The 24,118-nt window shown below is 38.0% G+C and overlaps 4 protein-coding genes across 11 annotated transcripts; all 4 read right to left on the bottom strand.

The window, feature by feature from the left end:
• LOC126587157 (protein DEHYDRATION-INDUCED 19-like) lies at window positions 1-6,136 on the bottom strand. Of its 2 annotated transcripts, none has more exons than XM_050252142.1 (5): window positions 5,770-6,130; window positions 5,518-5,657; window positions 1,417-1,494; window positions 1,034-1,320; window positions 1-352 (listed from the first exon to the last, which is right to left on the bottom strand). In XM_050252142.1, the coding sequence occupies exons 1-5, from the start codon at window positions 5,852-5,854 to the stop codon at window positions 244-246; spliced, it is 699 nt and encodes a 232-aa protein (XP_050108099.1). In that variant the 5' UTR covers window positions 5,855-6,130; the 3' UTR covers window positions 1-243. The 2 variants fall into 2 exon arrangements, with proteins under 2 accessions (XP_050108099.1, XP_050108100.1); XM_050252143.1 differs by having other exon boundaries at window positions 203-378; window positions 5,770-6,136.
• A 1,392-nt stretch (window positions 6,137-7,528) lies between these two features.
• Window positions 7,529-10,233, bottom strand: LOC126587163 (protein NUCLEAR FUSION DEFECTIVE 6, mitochondrial). Of its 6 annotated transcripts, none has more exons than XR_007610996.1 (4): window positions 9,980-10,233; window positions 9,754-9,875; window positions 8,554-8,625; window positions 7,529-7,788 (listed from the first exon to the last, which is right to left on the bottom strand). XR_007610996.1 is itself a non-coding variant. In XM_050252152.1 (4 exons), the coding sequence occupies exons 1-3, from the start codon at window positions 10,135-10,137 to the stop codon at window positions 9,168-9,170; spliced, it is 288 nt and encodes a 95-aa protein (XP_050108109.1). In that variant the 5' UTR covers window positions 10,138-10,233; the 3' UTR covers window positions 8,779-9,001; window positions 9,134-9,167. The 6 variants fall into 6 exon arrangements, 4 of the variants coding, with proteins under 4 accessions (XP_050108110.1, XP_050108108.1, XP_050108109.1 ...); XR_007610995.1 differs by lacking the exon at window positions 7,529-7,788 and adding an exon at window positions 7,834-8,036; XM_050252152.1 differs by lacking the exons at window positions 7,529-7,788; window positions 8,554-8,625 and adding exons at window positions 8,779-9,001; window positions 9,134-9,175.
• Window positions 10,234-10,818: 585 nt separating this feature from the next.
• On the bottom strand, window positions 10,819-12,758 carry LOC126587159 (uncharacterized). Of its 2 annotated transcripts, none has more exons than XM_050252145.1 (3): window positions 12,597-12,758; window positions 11,323-11,481; window positions 10,819-11,227 (listed from the first exon to the last, which is right to left on the bottom strand). In XM_050252145.1, exons 1-3 carry the CDS (start codon window positions 12,609-12,611, stop codon window positions 10,949-10,951), a joined length of 453 nt encoding a protein of 150 aa, XP_050108102.1. In that variant the 5' UTR covers window positions 12,612-12,758; the 3' UTR covers window positions 10,819-10,948. The 2 variants fall into 2 exon arrangements, with proteins under 2 accessions (XP_050108102.1, XP_050108103.1); XM_050252146.1 differs by having other exon boundaries at window positions 12,517-12,689.
• A 6,961-nt stretch (window positions 12,759-19,719) lies between these two features.
• On the bottom strand, window positions 19,720-20,873 carry LOC126587155 (protein E6). The gene has a single exon (XM_050252140.1). The coding sequence runs from the start codon at window positions 20,795-20,797 to the stop codon at window positions 19,958-19,960; it is 840 nt and encodes a 279-aa protein (XP_050108097.1). The 5' UTR covers window positions 20,798-20,873; the 3' UTR covers window positions 19,720-19,957.
• Between the last annotated feature and the right edge of the window lie 3,245 nt (window positions 20,874-24,118).

The raw sequence follows: 24,118 nt of genomic DNA, 5'->3' as shown, positions 1-24,118 counted from the left end.
TGCAGTGAAAGTCTTCCTTGGTGATCAGAAGATTCAGAACCGGATTTATCTGCTGAAAAACTTCATTCACCCGTTTATCATGTACAAAGCCGTAAACTATCATAAATTAATCTTCTCCATTAACTAAAACAACGAATATTACTTCAAAACGCAAACAATAGACACGTTATTTTGATCAAGCACTCATAGCTACGCTCATACAAGTTCCCCTTAACAAGATTTTGAATAACTTACTGTCCCCAATTAGTCACCCAACAGTGTTGAGAGAAACAGATCTTGCATGAAACCAGCTCTTCCAGTAGCTTGTCGAATCCTTTTCTCCCGCTCTTCATAACTTAAGGAAGGATCAAAACTGCGAAATAGAGAGACAGAGAGAGACTGAGAAAAGAGAGAGAGACATATTTCAGATCCAAAGAACAGCATTCAAGGCTCTTGCGCATGCGTTAATCCGGAAAGACGGGGAATCAGATCATTCTCCTCACCATCAATAATCCGGAAAGATGGGGAATCATTGGATCATCCTCCTCACCACCAACAGTTCTGACTACATTAGCTCCTGATTTATTATCATTATTTGTACTTCGTACTTTTAGGTGAACTAAGAAATGCATATAAATTGAGTGATTTGGTTCACTAATCATGTGTAAATTCATAAACATGTTTTTCTTCTTGCCTAAATAGGAGAACCCCTGCATACGTGGGAGTGGATATGCTCCTCCCTATGCACCCGAGTTCAGTCCCCCTCCCCACGGTTTAGCCATACTATAGGACCAAGCTTGGTGATTTTTTAAACCAAAAATTTTGATGCACCCATAACACGCACAACGAGTTTTTGCATGAAAGAAAGAACCATACATGAAATAATAAATTTACGCTACACATTGGAAGGTAGCAACAAGGTAATAATCAGCATTCAAACAGTTGTGCGATGGTGAGAACTATGTAATGCATCATAATTGAAAAATTAAATGGCTATTGAAAGATGCAGCCCAAGTCAATTACAACACAGTTCGTAATAAAGGTGAAATGGTACCTTGATTTCCAAATATGTGATGGCCCCGCATTCTTTGCGGAACTGTCCTCATTAGTGGTTACCACAGATTTTGAAATTTCATCCGCTCCTGATGCAGGGAAATTTAAAATAAGTGATGACAGGAATGGATCGGTTGCTGCTGCATTAGACACGTTGGCATTTTCTGATCGATATCCACCGCTCCCTAGAAGCACCTGGAGATGAGCCTCACGAAGATCCCGTCCAAGGAGAGACAGCGCCTGACTATTAGGAACAGCAACTCTACGCAATCTGCGACATCTCTGCAAGTGGTATTCAGTCAAGGAATAAAAGAGCAATCAAGCCTTTGTACATGGATATATTGTCAGGAATACCAATTCACTAAATTCCAGTTTAAAGGATATCTTGAACAAGTGTCCGTGCTGCAGTGTGATATGACTTAACATGTCTCGTGCAACTTTAACGGAGCAAATGGGACAAACCTGCAAAAACGAGAAAGTAAAAACAGCATAAATCCTTCTTGCATGAAATATCGACGAAAATAAAAATAAAATATAGATGAAAACCAGAAATCAGTCGGTATCATCTGCCATCAATTTCAGGGATCAAAATATTTGAGGTTGCTTGAGCAACAAGAGTTCGAATAAATTTCCTATTTCCTTAGGCATTCTACAAAATCCGAAAATGCATTTCCCAGCTTGTTTGAGTTGTCTGAAGATAAACCAGCTACACATTTCAGTCTATGGAAGGGTCTATCAAATAAATCATCATTCGGCACTCCTCCCTTTATTTATATCCCTTGATTCTTCGCTTTATCAATGCAAAGGCAAGAATCAAAGAGATAGCGATGCGGAGTGAAAAAATGGGAGTGCGAAAATCAGTTATGTCACGCATTTAACCAACGAAATCCATTTTCAGCTAAGACATGCATCATGTTGATGCACAAAACCAGATGGTCTTGGAACAACGTAAATCCGACCGTGAATCTGCATGAAATGTAAATGACACAAGAGTTATCGTGGTTCACCCCAAGGTTTGGGCTACGTCCACACTGATTGTATTATATTTCTCTGAGAAGTGAGGGAGAGAGAGCTTAGAGCTTAGGGGGTGTGAGGAAGCTTTAAGAGGGGATGAGAGGCTTCAGGCCTAGGAATTGGCCTCTGTTGGGTTCACTGAGTCCCCTTTGTGAGGGGGGGGAGGGAGTCCCCTTTTATAGAATAAGGGGCTCCTCCTTTTACATAATCATATGAGCTGGGTAATGAGGCCCAATGTATCAAAGTCTGAGGCCCATTATGTGTGGTACCAACAGTAGTCCCCCAAGTCTTCAGTCAAGAGAGTCTTTTGGCTGGAGAATTCAAATCCAATTCATGTACGGGCCGAATTGGCTAGATGTCTTGAACCAATACTCAACCTAAGGTAATGCTCAATATAAAGCAATACTCGGCTAAAGGTATCACACGTTACGAGACTGCTCGGCTGGAGGCGATGCTTGTTGCGAGGCTGCTCGGCTAGAGGCTATGCTCGCGGCGAGGCAGCTCGGCTCGTGGTATTCCTTATTGCAAGTATCTACTTTATGTCAACATGCACTCAGTATGAATTGATTCTCGACATGACTCGGGTCTGCTTGTCGGGTTCACATATTGGGTCTATGTGTCGGATCCGCGGATCGGGTCCGCAAGTCGGGTCTTTGAATCGGGGCCATACGTAGGGGCATCGAGTTGGGACTATCTGTAGGGTCATCGAGTTGGGACTATCTGTAGGGTCATCGAGTTGGGTCCAGGCACATAGGTATCCCAATAAGTGAATGTCCGAGCAAGTGGATGTCCGGTCAGACAAGAGATCACCACAAGCACGTGGCTCATCAGTCTATAAGTTGGTAGACCTCGTTAATCAGCAACAATGTTGATCAGTGGACCTAGTTGCTCAATAATTCCTGACAATAAATGACAGTATAATCATGAGCGTATAATGAATAAATATAATAAATACGTAAAAGAAATATGGTAACAACAATTATTTAATATGTATATTTCTTATAAGTGTAAAACCTTGCCATGCGTATTATAGCATAGTTTTAGGTTATAAAAGTGGATTAGTTCTTTTGGATTTGAGCTGATAATTTCAACATAATTTAAAATGCATGGGTGTGGCAACCCACATCCACTTTCAGCATCTGTTGTAAACCCACCATCAGTTAGTGGAAAACATTCAAAAAATAAAATAAAGATATCATCATTGTTCCACCATCACACAATAACCTGTACCATTTGATAAACATTAAATAATAAAAAGATATCATCATTGTTCCACCATCACACAATAACCTGTACCATTTGATAAATATTAAATAATAAAAAGATATCATCATTGTTCCACCATCACACAATAACCTGTACCATTTGATAAATATTAAATAATAAAAACAATTGAATTAGGTGAATGACTTATCTTTTTTCACGTGTGGATCTGACCGACAAGGGCTCTTCCCTTATCTTATCTTTTTCAAAATTATCATGAGTGGAAAAACACAGATGGGTATGGAAATGATGTTGTTGGAGACTTTCTTCCCCACTGAGTCAAAAGATAAACAGCATGCCTGGCTCTTTCGGCCATTTTCTTCCCCGAGAGCTTGCTACCCTCACTCCGGTTGCATCCGTATTATTCCATCTGCCTGGAAAACCATGGTCAGAGTGTCGGAGGGCAAAACGGGAACTGAAATGGGCTGCTCCGGCTGCTCGCTGCTGAAGAGCACTCATGTCACGGTGCTGATGGCTGACTGTTCCCGTTGGATGGTCTGTGTCTGGAGCAACCAATGCTCTGGGCATATATGGTTTAAGAAGTTTGGTTTCCAAGTCACTCCTGACTCTCCTCTAAAAAATGACAGGAGCATATGGAGCTTGTGTGGTCAGTGCTTCATTCTCCGTCACAGCACTCGCAGCCATAATTGATACGGTTTTCTGCGATATTCTCTGACCTTCTTGCTCTCTCTCTCTCTCTCTCTAGACGAGGGGTGGACGAGAGAGAAACGGTGGTGCTCGATCTTGGTGACGGTGTTGTTTCAGGTGAGCACAGTGAGCTTCAGAGCCAGGCCAGCGAGCGTGATGAAGTTCTTCATCTTGGGCACGCACACCGGCTGCCGGCAGATTTCCAAAGCGATGAGAATCACGGTACGACGGGTTTTGCAGAGGGACGGCGTCGATGGTCTCCTGCACAGTCCGGAAATCGCCGGAGCCATCCTGCGCAGCCTTGAGAACGAGAGCTGCCATTTCTCACGATCTGGGAACTCTCCGAAGTGGGAATTTGTTAAAGCTTGTGTCTTTGCATGCAGTGAGTTTTATCTTCGTTTCTGCAGAAGGGTTTGAACTGGGTTATTGAGATTCTCAAGTGACTCAACAACAACGGTCAAGTCTGAGGTTTGAGTGGTTTTGATGGCGGCAGTGTGCTTGGCCTTCTTGTCATTGTCGGAGTCGGACGAAGACGAGGAGTGGTGGCTGTAGATTTTGTCCATCAGCGACGCGGCAGTTGGTTCTGGCTCCGCCATGGGTTCTCAGAGCGAAGAGAGAGAGAGAGAGGACAGAGAAAAAAAAAGAGAGAGAGGCGGATGATGTGATTGGTCCGTGAGTTTTGGTTTTCTGCAGATTCACGGTGGAGGTTGTGAGGGTCTCACGGTGGTGAGATGAAAAATTGAGAGAGAACCGACACAGCTTTTCGTATCGATTCCCACAGACGGCGCCAAATGTTGATGCACAAAACCAGATGGTCTTGGAACAACGTAAATCCGACCGTGAATCTGCAAGTAATGTAAATGACACAAGAGTTATCGTGGTTCACCCCAAGGTTTGGGCTACGTCCACACTGATTGTATTATATTTCTCTGAGAAGTGAGGGAGAGAGAGCTTAGAGCTTAGGGGGTGTGAGGAAGCTTTAAGAGGGGATGAGAGGCTTCAGGCCTAGGAATTGGCCTCTGTTGGGTTCACTGAGTCCCCTTTGTGAGGGGGGGAGGGAGTCCCCTTTTATAGAATAAGGGGCTCCTCCTTTTACATAATCATATGAGCTGGGTAATGAGGCCCAATGTATCAAAGTCTGAGGCCCATTATGTGTGGTACCAACACATCATATGCTTGCATATACAAGATGTACCCGATTTAGCTGATCTCGGACATTCGGTTATATTTAACTCCTCATGCAATCAACCGAAAACAGAAACAAAATCAATTTGTTTCACCATGGTATGAATCCTTTCAAACATTTCAGGAAAAAGAGAACCATAATCTTTGTTCTTTCTTTCCCTAAGAGGAAAAGGTACGATTTTTAAGCAGTTATGTAGTGGCATGCTTCCTTTGATGAATCAAAAAGTCAATCAACGATTTCCAAATTGGGTAATAACATTTGACCGACACGAAAAACAAAGATGATAACTTTGTCTTCCAGAGGAACCAAATCATGAAACTTTATGCGACAAAAACTAAATCGAACAGAAAAAAAGACAATAAGTAAGAACGTACGGTGGTTTTAGATTCGCAGGAGTGCTCGTCTTCGAGATGGGAGCACAAGGACGCGATGTCGAAGTCCTCGTAGCAATACGGGCACGGGAAGTCGGGTCGGACATCGTCTTCTACCTCGAAATCATCGATGCTTAACCGATCTATAATATTTATTTTCCAAGAAATTAATTTAAAAAAAAAAGAGAGGAAAAACTAGTAAATAGAGATGAGAAATGAAAAACAAGAACAGAGGAGGAAGAGGGGCGTACGGACCGAAGTGGGAGCTCTGGTGGTGGTGCTGTAGCGTGTACTGGCGTTTGGCGGCGGCGAGGCGGGAGGTCCAGAACTCGGAGTCCATTGAAGACGGATTCGACTCGACTCGACACGGTTCGATTCGATCGATCAGGTGCTAAAGCTGAGCTCTTTGATTGATTTTAAATTTTAACTCTGGATAAAAGATTTTCTTTCAAATTATAGAAAATGTTTAATTTGTAAAGCCGGTGGTTGTTATTTGGGTTTTTCTCTCTCTCTTTCTCTCTCTGAAATATTTGTTGAAGTTTTGATCTCTGTGCTCCAAAATACCAACGGAGAAAGAGAGACGGAGAGATATTTGAGGAGGAAGGAGGCCGGAAGCATATATAAATAGAATTATATATATAAATTTATTTAGAAACTAAAATATTCTGGATATATGAAGATTCTGGAAGCATATAAATAAATAAATAAATACAATGGATAATTAGACGACTGACTTTAAATATTAATTAAGGGTAATTAAGTGCAGGAATAATATTTAATTTATGTGGTCAGCACTGAGTGTCGGAGCCGACGTACAGCAAATGCGAAAAGATATCGCATTTCTCGTCCTTGTATATATAGTTTTGGCGGTCTAATTAAGACAATAAACCGCCAATGGGATATTTGAGAGGCAAACTAACAAAAGTTCAAAAAAAATTTAATTTTAATGAAAAAAAGATAAATAAAGCTGTAATGAATAGTATCAGAAAAATATAAAAATATGATATTTCATTAAAATGATTAGCATCGAAAATATTTCGTTAAATCTCTCTTATTTTAGTAATGAGATTTGGGACGAAATAATCAGGTGGGGATCTTCTCAAAATCTAGACTCAGTTAATTATTATCATATGAATTCTTTCATTTTGTTCACAAATTGGAGTGGATGTTTTCACTTTACTCGAGGAAAAAAAACTTTAGTAAAACTGCCATTCAAAATTGAATCCGTAACCGTATTAAAAATTGTAACTATGTATATCAAATGTAATTTAAATAGTCACATTTTCTTCTTCAACGGGCTTTTTTTAAAAGGAGATTAAATGGTGATTTTGTCACAACAATCTACCTTTTAGGTGACCGAAAGACTCATAAAAACTTTTCAACATCTTCCTGATCACCATCATATGATTTCCCAACATCAAGAATGAAATCCAAGACGTGTCACGTAAAATATGAACTTGAAATCCATCGCTAACCACTATGCCACTCCATGGTGGTTTTCATATTGGGAGTCTTGATTGAATTTGGTTCTTCATGTTAGGAGTCTTGATTGAATTTGGTTACAGGTAGTCAAACTGCTTTCAACTTCCTTTGAGATTTATCTTTCAAAATTTAAAGTCTCAAAAGGACTTACGTGTAGGTCAATCAGAAATTTGGCCGGTTCATGAAGTCAAACTTCTCACCCTACGTGGACCAAGGAGGTCCGACGACTTGGTCAGCTTTCTCCAAGTCCGACCGACCAGTGCGTTAGGTGAAACATAATTAATAGAAACTACCGTGCTTCACGGTAAGATTGTTTAGGGGTTTCAAACAATTCGGAGACAGAAACTTCAGTAAAACTGAAATGGAACTACCAAAACGCAAGGGGCTCTGTTTGTGAGAGCAGCCGGACAACTTCCATGGTCCGGCTGCTCTACACGTGGTCCACCCTAGGGGTCTCCACAACTTCACATGGAATATGTTAAACTGGCTTATACCTTACCTAAAACGCAAAACATATCTAGAAGACCGGAGATTGGAAATTGCATCAAAACGTTTGACCTCAACCTCGTCATATCATCAGGATTCCAAGATCGAAAAATTAAATTATAAAGACAACGTAAATCATCATCATGGCATCTACTTACGTGAATGATTGTAGAACAAGCATAATTCTGTGGATTAAACTAGGATGAAGCATGCCTCAAGTCTCAAGCAAGTCCTCCTACAAAGTCCACTGAAATCCATGAAAACTACGACCAATGCACTGCATCCCAACAGATAACAATCATCCATCTACAATGAAAGAAAAGAAAAACGTAAATTTTATGAAGACTGAGAAACTTGCAGCCATTATGGCCAATAATTTGCAGTTCATATGAAAGCGTAGTACGTGATTGGACAAAAGCAGGAGTTCAGACATTTGTTTCCTAGTAAACAATTAGGTTCACAACTTAAATTTCATAAGCAAGGTAAACAGAAGTGCAACGTGGTAAGTCTCCGAGCCAAATTTTGAAGTCTGCTAATGAGGAAGCATCACAGCCCTAAACAAAGAAACAGGCATAGTCAAAAGACGAGAAGCAGCTTCGGAAGGATTTGGAAACAGAAGGCCAAATTAGAGGGAAGAATACAATTAATATTCTACATCCAGGTTTGTCTATATGAGTTAGAGTCAAAGTTGAAGCAAAATATGATTATGCAATTAACAGATTTCGGCATGTAGAAGAATCTAACACACCCATCACCCTTGAAATTTGACACCAAAAGTGACCAATTATTAGCCAGGCAGTATAGTGTATCTTCTAGTAAAGAGTAAATATGTGATTTATACAGTTATATTACAAAAAACTCAATGAAACCATCAACTGAAGTGAAACCGAAATGTACAAAAGTGCAGTTCTTGACCTAATTAATTGGGAAACACTATCATTGTTGTCATTTTTCATCACCATCATCACACTACAAATAGATAAAATACTTTAAACCAAAAACCCATTAGGAAGCACCAATTTAATTTTTAGTTCCTTTTACATCAAGAAATTTAAGAGTTTTATTCACCACCTTGTCTTAGAGCGCAAGTACATAAAACTTTGCTCGAACCCTCTGACATTCATCATACATCATCATTGCAATCTGAGTGAATACAACAAATCAGTGTTATTACTAATTCTATCCTTATACGTCTATGCTGCCATGAATAACAAATAACAAAGAAAAGTAGTTTAGCTAGAGTTTTCATTGCCATTCAAAGTTTCATGGTTCGTATCAGCATACAAACATTAGTGATTTAATTCATCATCAGTGAATGCAAATTTTTCAAAAAGCACATTTGTGCAAGGGATACAACTGTTGTATTGGAGGAAAACCCAATTTTACACATAGAAGTCAACAAAAGATAATTGTAGACTGCTAGTCTTCTTATCTAATCTACTAAAGAGAAGTCGACAACAAAAATAAATCCAAGTCACTCCATATCTGATGCTTGATCCTCATCTAGTCTTGTCTTGCCCTACAAAAGAAAAAGCATATGCATTCTTTCATTGTGCAGGACGGGAAGAGATAGAGAGAAAGATGAGAGGGATCATACACCAAAAGAAAAGGAAGAAATTTTGGAACAAAATAGGCAAAAAGATTGTCTCACTGATTTTAAGTCTTCCAGCCATGATCATCTAACATCACCCCCCTTCTCAGACAAACAAAAAGAAAAGAAAGTTGAAGAATTTGAAACAATTAGGCCATCATTGTAGCCAAAATGTTAAAACTTTTGAGCATGCCCACATCTTAATGCACCTTAATACCTTATGCAAAAATTAAAATAGAAATAGTTAAAAGATAGACTTGAAGTAATGCTGAATGACCCGCATTCCTTATAATTCTAAGCTAGATGACAAGTAACGAATCACTAAAGGACCCCCGATTTTACTTCAAGAACAAAAGAGATAACACTCTGCAATTAAAGGAAACCACAGTACTCGAACTTCAGACCACAGACAAGCAATCATCAACCAATACACAGAAAGACTACAATGCAAACGTTTTGTCCATTCAATTCACAGCCTTGCTTATGACAATTACGATTGCCAATTGGTTCGAACATCCAAAATTGAACAACTCAATGCACAAACAAAGAACATGAATAGAACAAGAAACAAGTAATCGAGCAGACAAGCAATTTCCAAGTTCAATGCCACAAATAATGCAATTCAGCAAATACCCATCACGAATCATCAATCGAAAAATCGAAAGGAAAAGAGGCAATACCTTCGGGGGTCCAACCGTAGGAGCGCTGAGAGACGGAGAGCATCGAAGTGAGCAATGCAGAGGCTGTGGCTGTGTGGTACGGAAGCATCGTCTCCACGCAGCAGCTCAACTCCACAGGCGACCTTCAAACCAACAAATCACACATTTTTAAAACACAATTCAAATGCATAATTACAATTAATACTGAAAGTGATGAGATTTAGGGATTGATGAGTATTCGATTTACCTGAAAATGCGAGGAGCCGAGAGGCTTTGGGTTGGTTTGGGCACGCGAAATGGTGAGGAGGCTGGTTTGGGTCTGGGGGCGGAGGCAAGCCTCGAGGCCACGGTGGTTCGAGCCGCAGAGGAGCGGAGGACGGATCTGGCGGCGGCGAAGGACGACATGGTTGTGGGCTGGTTGACGGTTTTTGGGGTTTTAGGATTTCGCGAGGCGTGGGAAGAAGGTTTTGGGGACCTTAGAGGAGCGGTCTGGTGTGTTTCGGGTGTATGTCTACTCCTATGAGCGCAGGAGGTGGCATATGATGATTGGGGTACTAAGTAGAAGGCTGTGATTAGGGATTGTATAAGTTCAGTCTCGATCTAACGGTTGTAAGTAGTGTCCTCATCTTCTATGACCCAGTTTGAATCTTCATTACATTACAATTTTCTTCTTTTAAATCTTCAACTTAGTAAAGACAGTTAGTTAAGACAGTGTGTTTGCTTTCTTGCACTCAAGTTTGAATCTCCTTAGTTGTTAGTTAGAGTAGTTTATGATAGGATATGAACTTCTCAATCTTGAACTTCAAATGACGACGATGTTTAATTTGTAACTCAAACAGTTAAGAACGTTCACTATACATAAGCAGAAGATCTTACTTTGATTAGTCGACTCCATCACTCGTTTTTTTTCTATTTAAAGAAATTGATAACTTGTCTTTCTTTTTTGTTAATCCAATAAGAAGGAAGATATATTTTGCTTTCTCTATCAAATGGGAAATGCTAAACCTTGTTTTCCGTCTAGTTTATTGTTGGGTAAATTACACTTTATACTCTCATGTTTTCGTCCAATTTCAAATTCATCGGGACTCTCAATCAGCATGTCAACTGTATAAAATATGGAGTCGCAACGAATAACTCAGTACACAAATGGCTACAGAAATTTGGCACGATAATAAGGAAGTGAAATTTATTTCTCATCGTATGGGAAGTGTAGAAATTAGCCTCTGCCATCAAACTTTGCCTTCTTTGACTTGCTCTCGTTCTTACTCCTGCTGATCTTTACTAGAGCACAAAGCAGCAACGGTATGCAGATACGCCGAGACATGTCTACTCGATGTCTCGTAGACACCTCAGAATGCGAACCCCTAATCGAAATCCTCTCGTGCTCTTCGAAGCGAATGGAATTTGGTAAGTACAAACGTCCTCTATCACCCGTTCGAAGCCCAATCAGACGGCCTAGTGACGTGCTGTGGTCTTGGAAGAAGGATGCTGAGGACTAGTTGGGGAATTACACAATCACATTGCATGACAAGGGAACAATTTAGCAATGTGGGAAACCATATCACTTGAAATAAAGTCAGTTAGGATTACCTCGGTGTCAAGGTTGGAGGACGAGAAGGAGGTGAAACTGGCGGAGGGCAAGTGCGAGGACCGGCGCCCTACAACTGCAGCTGGTAAGCTCTCCACCACTCTAAGTCTCACGTTCATAATCTCAAGCCCTAGGGGCCATCCATGGTGCATGTCATGATCCTGGGGATTTAACAGTTCAACGTTTAGCGGATCGCGGATTTACAGAAAGAAATGCAACAGAAAAAATGCAGGTTTTAGGCTCAAATCCTGGTTGTTTTGTTTGTTAAAAATGATCAAAGATTGTGCATGAAAATGCAGGGATTAGGGTGGAAGAGAGGGAATCATCAATAGTAGTATTAGATCCCTAATTGTTATCATTAAAATTAAACCCCATTAGTTGATTAATAAGGATTAGACCTGTAAAGTAGTTGCATTGTTTAGGTCTACCTGCTCTCTATGTCTGCAGCTCAACCAATCTCTAAATTAAAATATAAGCAGGGTTAGATCACTGGAAAAGTAAAGCAATCTTAATCTAGCATCAACATGGTACGCATCCAATAATTTTAGGCTAGCAATTTAAAGCTCGTTCTTTAGCCCCCTATACTCCTCCTACGAGTGAAGAGAAAGTAGTAAAATATTCAGTTTGGAGTGCATATGAGCGTCGAAATTGCCACACTAATGTTTTCGATAAACATGTTAGGGAGAAAACTCCAGATGTTATCTAAATCATGCTTCACAGAGAATAATTAAGATATGGAAACTTGAATTTTGGCAAATTAAAAGCTCCAATCATGATCTCTTCGAGCCGAGGGATGAACATTGGACACCATTTCTTTAAAACTAAGTCTTAAGATTGATTAATTACACTATTTTCTTCTTCTTCCTCCTCCTTGAAAATGAACTCATACAGAAAGAGCATGCATGTCTCCAGTTCTGCTTTCTTAAGCCAGAAATAATAATTTTTTCAACAAAACCGATCCAATAACAGCAACTGTGAGCCTGTGACCAAAACCATAGCCAGAAGCAAACCATATATCTAAAACTACTATAATCTACGGGGAGGAGATTTGAACTTAGGTACAAGGAAGTGGACGCACTGCCCCGACCAACTAGTCTAACCCACATCTGCAGACAGCAGACTGAGTTCAGTTCTCATCAGTCCTATAATCCTATCCAAACACTGAACCAAGAACATAGATAAGATAAGAAACAAACCTGACAAAAGCATTAACAAACAAATACACATTTCGAAATTCGAAAGAATTATAACTCCTTCAGGCAGAATGTGTACTTACGACGCCTGTGACCATGGCTTGAAGAGCTTGACCAAGAAGAAGAAGGGAGAAGACTATATATTCACAGGAGAACGGAATACCCACACTGATGAGAGAAAACGATATATGGAAATACAAGGCTTGTTTTGTTTTTATACTTCTTCCTTAAAATAAAAAATACTACATCAGGTGATTAAATGAGCTACGGCCCTACATGTCCAGTTCAACCTTTTAATTTAGCTGCAAATTCACACAACCCCTCAACCTGTCCTATACACAGTTTAACCACTAATCTTGAGGATATTCAAAAGATACTTTCACAATGCACCGTTACCCCGTAAGTCCAGTAGATTTCAACTTAGAATCAAACTCACTACAAATATATATCGTCCTCAGCTCCTTAAAAATCGGATACCTCATCAAATCAACTAGAGACTTAACCCGCTAAACCAATTGCTGAATATTGAAATAATAATTAATAATTATTGAATCCGAGTACAATAATTTAAAAGCCAGGTGGCACTCAAATGGTTAGGTGACTTCAATGAGACAAGAGAAAATATACTTATTAAGGTAATTACGTCAGGAGGTTGAAGCTGTTGAACAATCTCTGCTACCTTTTCCAAAAGCCAACTGCAAATAGATGAAGCAACAGAAGAAATAGGTGATGTTGCAGTTTTAATTTGGGTTGTTAATTATATATCCTATTTCAGATCTGAATTTTTTATGTTTCTGGGTTTTTCTAGGAAGTGATTGGAAAAACTGGTATCTCTTAAATGAGATTTGGGTGTTTTCTGTTTCTAGATTTTTGTGATTTTGCAGATTCACGGCGAGGTGAAAAATTGAGAGAGAACCGACATAACTTTTCGTGTCGATTTCCATAGACGGCGTCAAATGTTGATGCACAAAACCGGAGGTCTTGGAACAACGTAAATCCGACCGTGAATCTGCATGAAATGTAAATAACAAAAGATGTATCATGGTTCACCCCAAGGTTTGAGATATGTCTACACTGGTTATGTATTTATCTGAGGGAGAGAGAGCTCTGAGAGTGAGAGCTTTGAGAGGGGATGAGGAGCCTTAGGAATTGACATTTTCAAATTGTGAGGATGAGAAGTCACTTTATAGAATAAAGACTCATCACTTATTACATATTTGTCATTTATTTTATCATATAATTACATTTAAATCCTCTGAGTATTTGTACGAGATCTAAATACGAGGTCCTAAATATGGTATAAACATATCCTTACGTTGGAATCAACCTTATTGATTATGACATGTTAACATTAATCGGATATTTAATCATGATCAAGATCGAATATTGAGTGCAGATTGCTACTCAAAATAATTCGACAGAAACAAAACGGAGTAATTAGGTTTTCATCCTTATTTTTACTACTCTATTGATTAAAACCTTATTACTTTTCAATTTTTGATCAAGGTCCTTTGTATTAATAATATCATTAATTATTTCAATAATAAAATATTTTTTATTTCTAAATTTATTCATTTAATATTAAAAATGTTACAATTAGTATATTTATATTTATGGCTAAATTTTTTATCATATATTTTTATTTTTAGTTTGTACCCATTTTTAATTTGCAACCCTTTTTTAATTTGTACCAATTTTCCTTTCAGTTTTAATTTGTACCCATATATTAATTTCTTTTTTAGCCCATATTTTTTAAAGTTTTATTTGTATTGTACCCATATTTATTTATTTATTTGTACCCATTTTTATTTTTGCTAAATGTACCCATTTTGAAGAATGTACCCATGTTTTGATACAATAATTTTTTGGTTATTTTTATGAATGTACCCATGTTTACACACACACACACACAATAGTATATTTATATTTTAATATTTTTAATCCCACAAATTATGGTTTTTTATTTAAAATCTCATTACTATAAACAACTATAAATTTTAATTTTTAATTTAAAAAATATAGTAACGTACATAGAAATAAATTATCAATTAATTTCAGGGACTTGGATCAAAAATTGAAAACCAATAAGGTTTTAGTCAAAGACTGTTCATAACTAGGGACCGCATCCAAAGTCTCCCGAAACAAAACCATTTTTCGTTTTTTTATACGAGCGACAACGAAAGAACGGAGTAATTGAACCCAGGAGCTTAGTTGGTGCATGATTGGAATTTGGACCTGCATCTGCATAAAAGTTGTGGGACATTTCCAAGAACTTTCTAATAGGTTGGAGGGCTGATCATGAACAGTACCGGGATAAGGGTGGTCCTATTTTCTTTCTATACAATTACGTCAATAATAATAATCAGATATTGAACTCATGATTCAAATTAGTAAAATCTGAAATTTCTTACCTACAAGTGAACGAAACTGTAAAGCCCTTAAGTGTCTACTTAAACAGTACACCGAGTTCAATTTGTATCCAAAATGGATTATGCATTTATAAGAGGTCAAAATTGCAGATTAAAACAGGCATCTGTAAATTGTAAAAGGACAAGCTCAGCTTTGGCTGTGTTCTTCTGTAACCCGCAGTGACTCGAAGTTTAAGGCCTGCGAACACTACTGTCCACCAATTACCAAAAATGGTATATGGGGTTTTGCCTTTTGATGGATTCAACATCTGGGTTGTTGAACTCATTCACTCGTTACCCTGTTTTGCTCTATGTTGCATTGATTTCATGTCCTTGGATTTCAGGAGGTATGCCCTACTTGTACTTCAAGATGATTTCCTGAATCAACAAATGAAGAAACGAACCACACAAGCTGGTGGTTTAGTGATAAATGACAGATTACGAGGCTTTTTCAAAACTAAAAACTGGAGATCTCGGGTTCAAAACCCGCTGCTGGTGCGGAAGTCAGACTTGTGGCCATGGGAATGCTGAAATGCTTCTATGAGTCTTTCCAACCTTCGAAATAGATAGATAACTGTGGCTTGCCGCCAGTTGTTCGTCTTTAAAATATAAAAAAACAATATAAAGAAATGAGATTTTGGTCATCGATAATCTGAATGAGGGCTAAATTTGAGATAACAAAGCCCAAAGGTCTAAAAGCTAAAAAAAATGACATGATTTGTAAAAAAAAACTTATATCCAACCAATGACTGACTATAATTTTATAAAGCCTGCCAGACTTATTTGGCCAAAGGGGTTTCAAACTAGTCAAATGTAGCTCCCTCTTAGCCTCTTTTTTGAGGCCTAACTTGCAATAATTGATTTAAATTCAACTGTTACATTTGAAACATTAAAAGGTAGTTTAATTAAAGTATAAATGAAAACTAATTATTAAGAGTGCTATAGTATACGAGTATATTCTGATATTATTTATTTAAAAATAATTTTTTGTAAAACTATAATTATAGACAAAACGGTGTTTAACCTTTTTCGATCGGAGATAACTTTAGGGATGGCCTCTGTAGCTTGAGGTGCGATGAGACGAGGAAGGTGAATGGTGAAAAACTGAAAGTGAATGGTGATGAAGAATGATTATTCTGGTAGATTAAGTAGGGACAAAAATGGTCAGAATCAAGTTCCCCGAACGTGGCAAACAAAGATACACAAAACGTTGAAATGACTCGTTTAGATATGCTTTTAAAATGACTGAAAGCGTTTTTGGTGAAAATGTTTTTAAAACCAATCCTTAGTTAAAATTCAAGTAAATCCTGAAAAATCACTTAAAATGCTTCCTAGAAAGACACATAATTGGTGCTTCTTGCAAAAAATACTTCAAGTGCTTTTGGAACCCAAAAACATTTCCTCTAAAAGCACTTTCAGTCATTTTAAAAGCACATCCAAACAAACCCGAACTCATTTCGTCGCCAGCAAGTACCAAGTAGCAAAGTGAAAATCCAACACTACCCCTACCGCCAGCCAAACCCCATGTGCCAACCAAGTGAAGTGACCCGCCTCTGGGAAATCCAAGCCTGGATGCCGACACACTATTTTCCTATCTCATGTGCATCCCAGCTCACACATCACTTTTCCTTTATAATTTACTAATAGAGAGCACAAATTTTATATGTGTGAATAACCGTCCACCTCTTCTTACTTTTTCTTCAAACGCAACTGCTTCAATTCATTCAAACTATAAAAAAAAAATCATGATTTCACTTATCTGTATGAAAAAATGATGGTGAGACAATTTCTCTTAATAAGTGCATATTTTTATCTTATGTAAATATTTTGATACAAAATTACCATTTTGCCATTCTTATGTAAATATTGTATATCAAAAGTAAAGGCAAAATAGAAAATAATGGGGATATGATTGTCATTTTGTCAAAAAGTACAAAAATTACTATTTTGCCCTTATCATGTCAACATTGTGTATTTAAATGTGAGGGCAAAATTGAAAAAAAGAGGGCAAACAGTTGACAAGAAAGGTTCTCTTAATAGAATAGAATAGATGACTAGTGCTAACGTCAACGTCGCATGCACACGTGAGTTGATCTTATAACTCGAAGCATGCGTGACTCGTTATTAGGATCGGCATTCAAAACGACACACGTGAGCGTGACTAGCTACCGTATATGTCGCAATTTATATGATGGGGGCGTAGAATTATCATTTGCTGATTAGGCGTGCAAAGTTTGAGAACTGTTAATCAGAATAACCTCAAATTAAACTTAATTAATTAACGACTCTGAATCGTTGATGCACACCGCATAAGTTGAAGATCGCGGATAAGTTCATGAGAAATGTTTTCTGTTCATAGTGGGCTACATAATGGGTCATTCCCATTTCCCCTCTTGATTTTATGGTATTACTTTGGGCTTGTCATACATAAAGTTAGGCACATTTGGTATTTTCTTGAGAGACCCATGAACGCAGCGCCACAAAGTATGGGCTTAACTTTCTTCATCTGGTGAACCTCTAACCTCAAAACCATCCTTGGGTTGAAGAAAAGTTCATCGGCCTGCAACTTAGAGTAGCACACACGTATGGAGGGTTCATATTCAATTGGATCCAACCCTAGAAGGTTTCATACTTTGGTATTGGAGGGAACCAAAATTGAATACTTTGATGTCTGTTTCTTTTTTCTTGTGATATCACGTGAGGTGAAACAATAAACGCGAATATTACATGATGAGGAAGATAAATACATCATACACGCGAAAGATAAAACATACACAAAGATCACGCGAGTAAAGAGATTAGCCACAAGTTTCGCGTAAAGAAAGAAACATATACAAAGTTACAAACACTTCGTGACAGTTAAGTTATTTAACAATACTTGCACTCCAATTTCTTTAATCCTTGAGCAGGCAGTCAGGCTTTTGTGTTAAGTATATTTTCATTCGATTTTATATGTTACTTTACAGTAAGATTCTAAGTATATATACATATAGAGAGAGAGAGAGTGTGTGTGGGGACCTAACAGTAGTGGGTGGCTTCCGTCCCACATTTTCCCTCATCATCAGTGCTGGTACTGCAGCAGATGCAATTATATACTATAATTTGGATCTATAGCAGTACAATTTGGTGAAGTGGGCATCCATATAAAGGCACATTACCAGATTTGCAATAGAAAAACGATAAAGAAACATTCAAAAGTGAGATTTTTTATAGACTTTTTGTTATTTTATATTTTTTGTATAATGTTTTATAATGGTGACATGTGCATTAACGTTAAATTGTGAGATAACAGAGAGTTCATAAAGAACCCCACTTTGAGAGAGTCTTCTTAGCATTCTCTTTGCAAAATTGCTTTTGCTGCTAGAGAAAGCAGTTACCCCTATTTGGTCCCCAGTTGATTGGGTTAGCTTATGAGATAAATGCCACATGCATGCCTTTCTTGCATGGATGGGAAAGATAGAAAACTCAATGAAACCAAACTAAAATTTGAGAGCTATAAGTGACATTCCGAAATAGTTATTGCACACTCTTTAAAATACAGTTTCCTTGTTATGCTGTTCAATACAAATAACTTATTTGGAGCGTTGATAATAATTTCCTTTAAATTTTGACAGACTTTAAAGTGTTTTGATTTCTAGCTAGGTTTTCTCTTTACTTTTTGCTGTTTTGGATGGCCAAATTGCAAAATAACTTTATCTCCTAGAGCAACTGCATACCCTATGAATGGTCCCAATCACGTGAGCTAGTTTATAACATATAACCCAGGAGGATCCTCTAGGGATCCTTAAATTGTGTCTGTTCATTGTATATCGTGAAGCCAGTTTTTGTCAAATACTATTCATATTTAATTTAAAATAAAAATATTTAAAATAATTTTTAACCACACGATGTACGATGAATGGACATGATTTGAGGATCCCTAGGATCCTCACAAAGAGGATCCTCATTCACATATAACTGCTTATTAAAATGCATCCATTGGGTGGGATATTATGATTAATGGATTGATGTATGTTTCAAAAGGTGAATAGCCATCTCTGATACCATACTAAAAATGCGAACATCGAACTCAAAACCAACAAGTATGAATGAAGAGACGAAAATCATTTAACCTAAAATGCAAGGCCCTAATTCCTCGACATGGATTCACAATTTCGACATAACATGGGTACTATGTCAACCCACATACCTGTAATCGTGTTTACATTTGCGTATGAAGAATGAGGATTTTCATGGTCTTGTATGAGGCATAGATCTTCTCAAGATCTCACTGTTTATAGCTCAAGGACTAGACTATACATACCACTCAAATTGAATTTGACGCTCTCTATTAACTTGTTTTGCTAACCCACCTAACACAAATAATTTTTTTTGTCTCTGTCCCACAAACCAAAGATCTAAATTCTTTGGTCCTTAAACTCTGTACACTAACGTTCATAGCGGATCTAAATTCGTATTGTATGATACTTTTCTAAAGTAAATGATATATCCATCCAAACAAGGGGGAAAAAGATAAAGTTTTTGGTCAAAAGATTGAAGTACCGAAAGCTATTATACTCTTTTCACCAACTAATTAGTGGAAAATTAACTTAAGCCACGTTGAAAACTTGAAAGCAACGTTGAGTATTTAGTCTACTAGTAATTCCATCGTTGTTAAGCTTTCAAAGAGACAAATTAGCGGTCTACTACTCATTAGTCTAATATCGACGTTGTCCAAAACTTAACCACCTGCAAAAACACTCTTTTACGTTAAAAACAATCAACCAAATTTGTAAATCAAACTAAACCCACTAAAATCTGTTGTAGCAAGAAGCTAATATACATTTTATTGGCTCTTTCATAGTCCACAAACTTGATCTTTCTCAAAGCATGAACACTTGAGCATTTTCATGCAAAAATAGAGACAATATATATCATAAATAAACATTAGTAAAACCATTTATCTATCTTTAATCATGTTCTTTTGTTTTCCACTCAAACATATTACCATACATACGTATCAAAACACAGCAAAGTGGTACTACTCAAAACAAGTCTCATGGCACGAACTGATCTTCGCTCTGTTGCTCCTCCTCAGTCTGGTACTCTTCCATGGAGTTATAGGTGTTCTGATTCGCATTTCCGTTGCCGTAATTACGCCTGTTATTGTACCAGTTTTTCGAGTCCACAACCCTAGAGTTTCCATACTGGTTCTGGTTGTAGTTGCTCTCGCTTCTCGCGTCGTAGTAATACTTGCCGTTCTCCAAAAACCTAGTGTCACTCATCCCCTGCTTCTCAAAATTGTAGTAGTTGTTGTTCTGGTAGCTGTTCGGGGTGGCAGTGGTGGTGGTGTAGCTGCTCTGACCGAACCTCGTGTCGCTGAGGCCATTAGGGTTGGCCTCAAAGTTGTTGTTGTTCTGGTCGTTGTTAGGGGTGGCAGAGGTGGTGGTGTAGCTGCTTTGAGCGAACCTCGTGTCACTGAGGCCATTAGGGTTGGCCTCAAAGTTGTTCCCATTGTAATAGTTGTTTTTGTTGGGATTGTAGTGGGTGTTGTACCTTTCGGGGTAGTTTGTAGTGTGCTGCTTCTCTGTCTCGGTGGCGTAGGTGGCAGGAGGCAGCTGGCCGGACTCATGGCCGTAGAGGCCGTATCCGTTTTGAGTCTCTTGAACAAAAGTTGGCTCTAGCTCTTTTTCTGGATTGAAAACAGGGGAATCTGTTTTTGGAGTCTCTGTTTTTGGGGACTCTGTTTTTGGGAGCTCTGATTCCTTCACATTGTTGCTGTTGGAGCTGGCGACTTTGCTAAAGAATTGGCTGTCTCTGGCTTGAGCTTGGAGAGAGAAGAGGATGAGAGAGAGGAGGAAGAGGAGAGAGAAGAATTTGGGAGGAGGAGGAGCCATGAGTGGCAATTGTTGTGGGAGGCAACTGCTGTGATGTGAAGTGAGAAGTGTGGGAGTGTTGTAGTGCAGGGAGAGCTAGTGGGTATTGCATTGTTTATATAGAGGACCTTTTTCTTTTTCTCCACCAATTTTTTCAACTCATTAGGTGCAAAATGGGGTGGAGGTGAGTGATGGTTTCTGGTCCCCACTTTGGATACAATTGAGCACTTTGCTCCTTTTTCCAGTTAGTAAGTTTTTTTTTCTTTGTTAAGACTATTGGAATTGTTTGGAATGAGATCATTTCCAAATCTTTGCCTCAGAGCAGACGGATTTGGAAATTTAGACCATTTGATTTAAATTTTACGGTTCTATGAACCCATTTTACTGGCCTAACTCACTCACAAACTCACGCCCTCATCTCCTCATCTCTCTCTCTCTCTCTCTCTCGAATGGCCTGGTTTTTCAAGCCCATCTAATCCTGAGGTAGAGATATGATGATGATCTAATTTCGAATTGTTTGGCTCTTTAGACTCTATTTCATTGATTATTCATGTTAAAAATTGATCTCATCCCCGTTAGCCACATTCCCATTTTAATTTTATCTACAAAAACCTGTCATTTGGCTTTGAACTTGGTTTATAAGAGGAGAAAAACTTAAGTAGAGACACCTCAATGACGTTATCTGTAAAATATTTCTCACAAAAGTATAAACTCTCTTTGTATTTTAGTGTCCACCGGACCTCATATTAATGTGAGAAATGCACTAGTAAAACAGCACTACCGAAGTTTTTCTTCTTTAATACGGTGTAATAAGCATTTGCTAACAGAAATTTGCTTATGACCATTGATTATTCTTTCATTCTAAGCAAGCCGATTATATGATAAGATGAATGAGAACAACAACAACCCAGCTAACACAATTAATAAGGGAATGTGAACTTTAATTGAGGGTGCTCATGATGTCCCCTAAAGCCGAGGGAAAAAAAAGAAGAAGGAAGGATGCAATCTGCATTGCAATATCACAATTCACAAAGGATCATTTTGGAAGGAAAAAAATGCAAATGATGACGGAAGAGTTGAGTACCTCTCCGAACCTCACTGTTCGGAGGCTAAAAACTAACAAATTTGGACTGTTCAAGAGAGAGAGATTCGGGCTCTTGATTTGTGTGAGATGATCAGTGAAATAAGTTAATGATGACTATCAAATTTAATTTGAATAGTCTGAATTTACTAATTTTAGGTTCCGAACAATGAGATCCCGAAGATGTCAAACTCGTGCCAAAGAAGAAGCATGACATCGACATCATTGATATGGCCGTGTAATTATGCGTGGATTGTGGTGTTGGTAGGGCAGACACAGCATATGATATCATATGGTGCACGCAGCACTTGTATGCTTGGTCAAATTTACCGGAAAAGCAGACTACTGCCAGTGAAGATTGATTCGTGTTCTAATCTTGACGGTGGAGGTGATTGTGATGGTATGTCAATCACGCGTATTAACGTAATAGTGCGTGATTGGTTTTGCAATGCTGTCATATTAGGTTGTGCAATTTAACTTTGTGTTTAGTCATTTAAGTTGCATAACTACAAAACTTAAATGAATTAATTATGGATAGATACTTCGTAACAATCTCATCTGTCATATGGTCCAAAAATAGTGACTAGAAGATGGATATATACTTCATAACATGCTCATCTGCTAATATTTACATCCCAACTACTGCATTTATCTATTAGTTAGGGGTCATTTGATAACCATTTCGTTTTTTAATTTTATTTTTCACTTTTTAAGAAACTAAAATCTTGTTTAATAACTATTTTCAGATTTAAAAAAAAAAAAACGAAAACAGAAAACCAAGAAGTAAAAACTCAAGAAAATAGTTTTTCAACTTTTAGTTTTCATTTTTTTTAATAACTAAAAGTAGTTACCAAACAAGGCTTCTATTTGCAGTTTTCAAAACAGTGAAAACCAAAAACTAAAAACTAGAAATGAAATGATTATCAAACAACTCTTAAATTATTAAGTTATTACCATAAAAAAAGTGAAAAAATAAAGATGATATTGAAGTTTTTGTGGTTGGTTGTATCTTCTTCAATTCCAATTTATGTCACATTTTATTATTTTTACAGGTGAATTTTTAAGGGAAAAAAAAGGGTGGAAGGTTAAAAGAAACTTCTTCCATGATTATATATGCACCACCAGCTTCTGCCTTCCCCACCAAAAACCCTAGACCATTTCAATTGGTATCACAAAGCCAAAAGAACGGAAGGAAGAAAAAGAAAAGCCTATTTAGCACCTTCCTGGCAGAAAATAAAGGCAGAAAATAAAGACAGAAAAAAGGGGTTGGTCTTAAAGCAGTAAATAAAACTTTTGAAAAAGCTGCCTCAAATGGTGAAAAATTCACACAACATTGTCTTTAATTAACCTATATATGATTTCCCATTTCCCATTATGTAAGTTTGTTTTCTGTAGTAACCCAATTTAAATTTAAACATTGCATACTTAACTTCGATTTTCTAGAGTAAATGACTAGCGGACAAATTTTTTACCTGAAACGAGAATGTACTCTTTTCGTAATTGATTATAAGTGAGAAATATACAAATATAATATATCTCCGTTGTATGTAAGTTGCACTCAACTTACACCAACAAAGAAAATGACTTTAACTACCACTAGGTAGTCTAACTGTCACATCTCGGCCCGGACCTCCACCACATCTTGGGCTCAATTCCGCCATAGCACGATATTGTCTGCTTTAAGCCCCTACCACGTCCTCAAGGTTTTGTTTCTGGAAACTCACACAAGAACTTCCCAGTGGATCACCCATCATGGGATTGCTCTCGCGCGAACTCGCTTAACTTCGGAGTTCCGATGGAACCCGAAGTTAGTGAGCTCCTAAAAGACCTCGTGCTAGGTAGAGATGAGAATATACATATAAGGCTTACAGGATCCATTCCCCTAGATGATGTGGAATGTTACACCAACGGTTAAGGATGAATTCTAGCCCGTATTTCACACGGCATGTCATGGGTTCGATCCCTAACACTATAGTGGTCAAGAAGAGGTTGAAATGTCTCTGTCAATCTTTCCGACCTCGAAAATATGGATTGTCGTGACAAAGTCACCAGCTGATTTTTTTTTGAAAAAATGACGTTAAACCAGTGACCTACATTGGCAATGACATTTGGTATTCAAGTTTTGCGCGTGGTAAGTGGTGTGTGCCAACTAATGTGAGTAGCCATGTGAGAATAAGTCTTCAGTGTTTGGTTACAGCAGTTACAGATTGAAGCAACTGATTGACGCAAAGGTGGGCCAATCAGTCCCCTTTCTCTCTTCT

This window comes from Malus sylvestris, chromosome 10 (assembly GCF_916048215.2).
Source record: "Malus sylvestris chromosome 10, drMalSylv7.2, whole genome shotgun sequence".
In the NCBI taxonomy this organism is placed as follows: Eukaryota; Viridiplantae; Streptophyta; class Magnoliopsida; order Rosales; family Rosaceae; genus Malus; species Malus sylvestris.
Note: the sequence above shows the minus strand (reverse complement) of the source record. Positions and strands in the feature narration are given on the sequence as shown.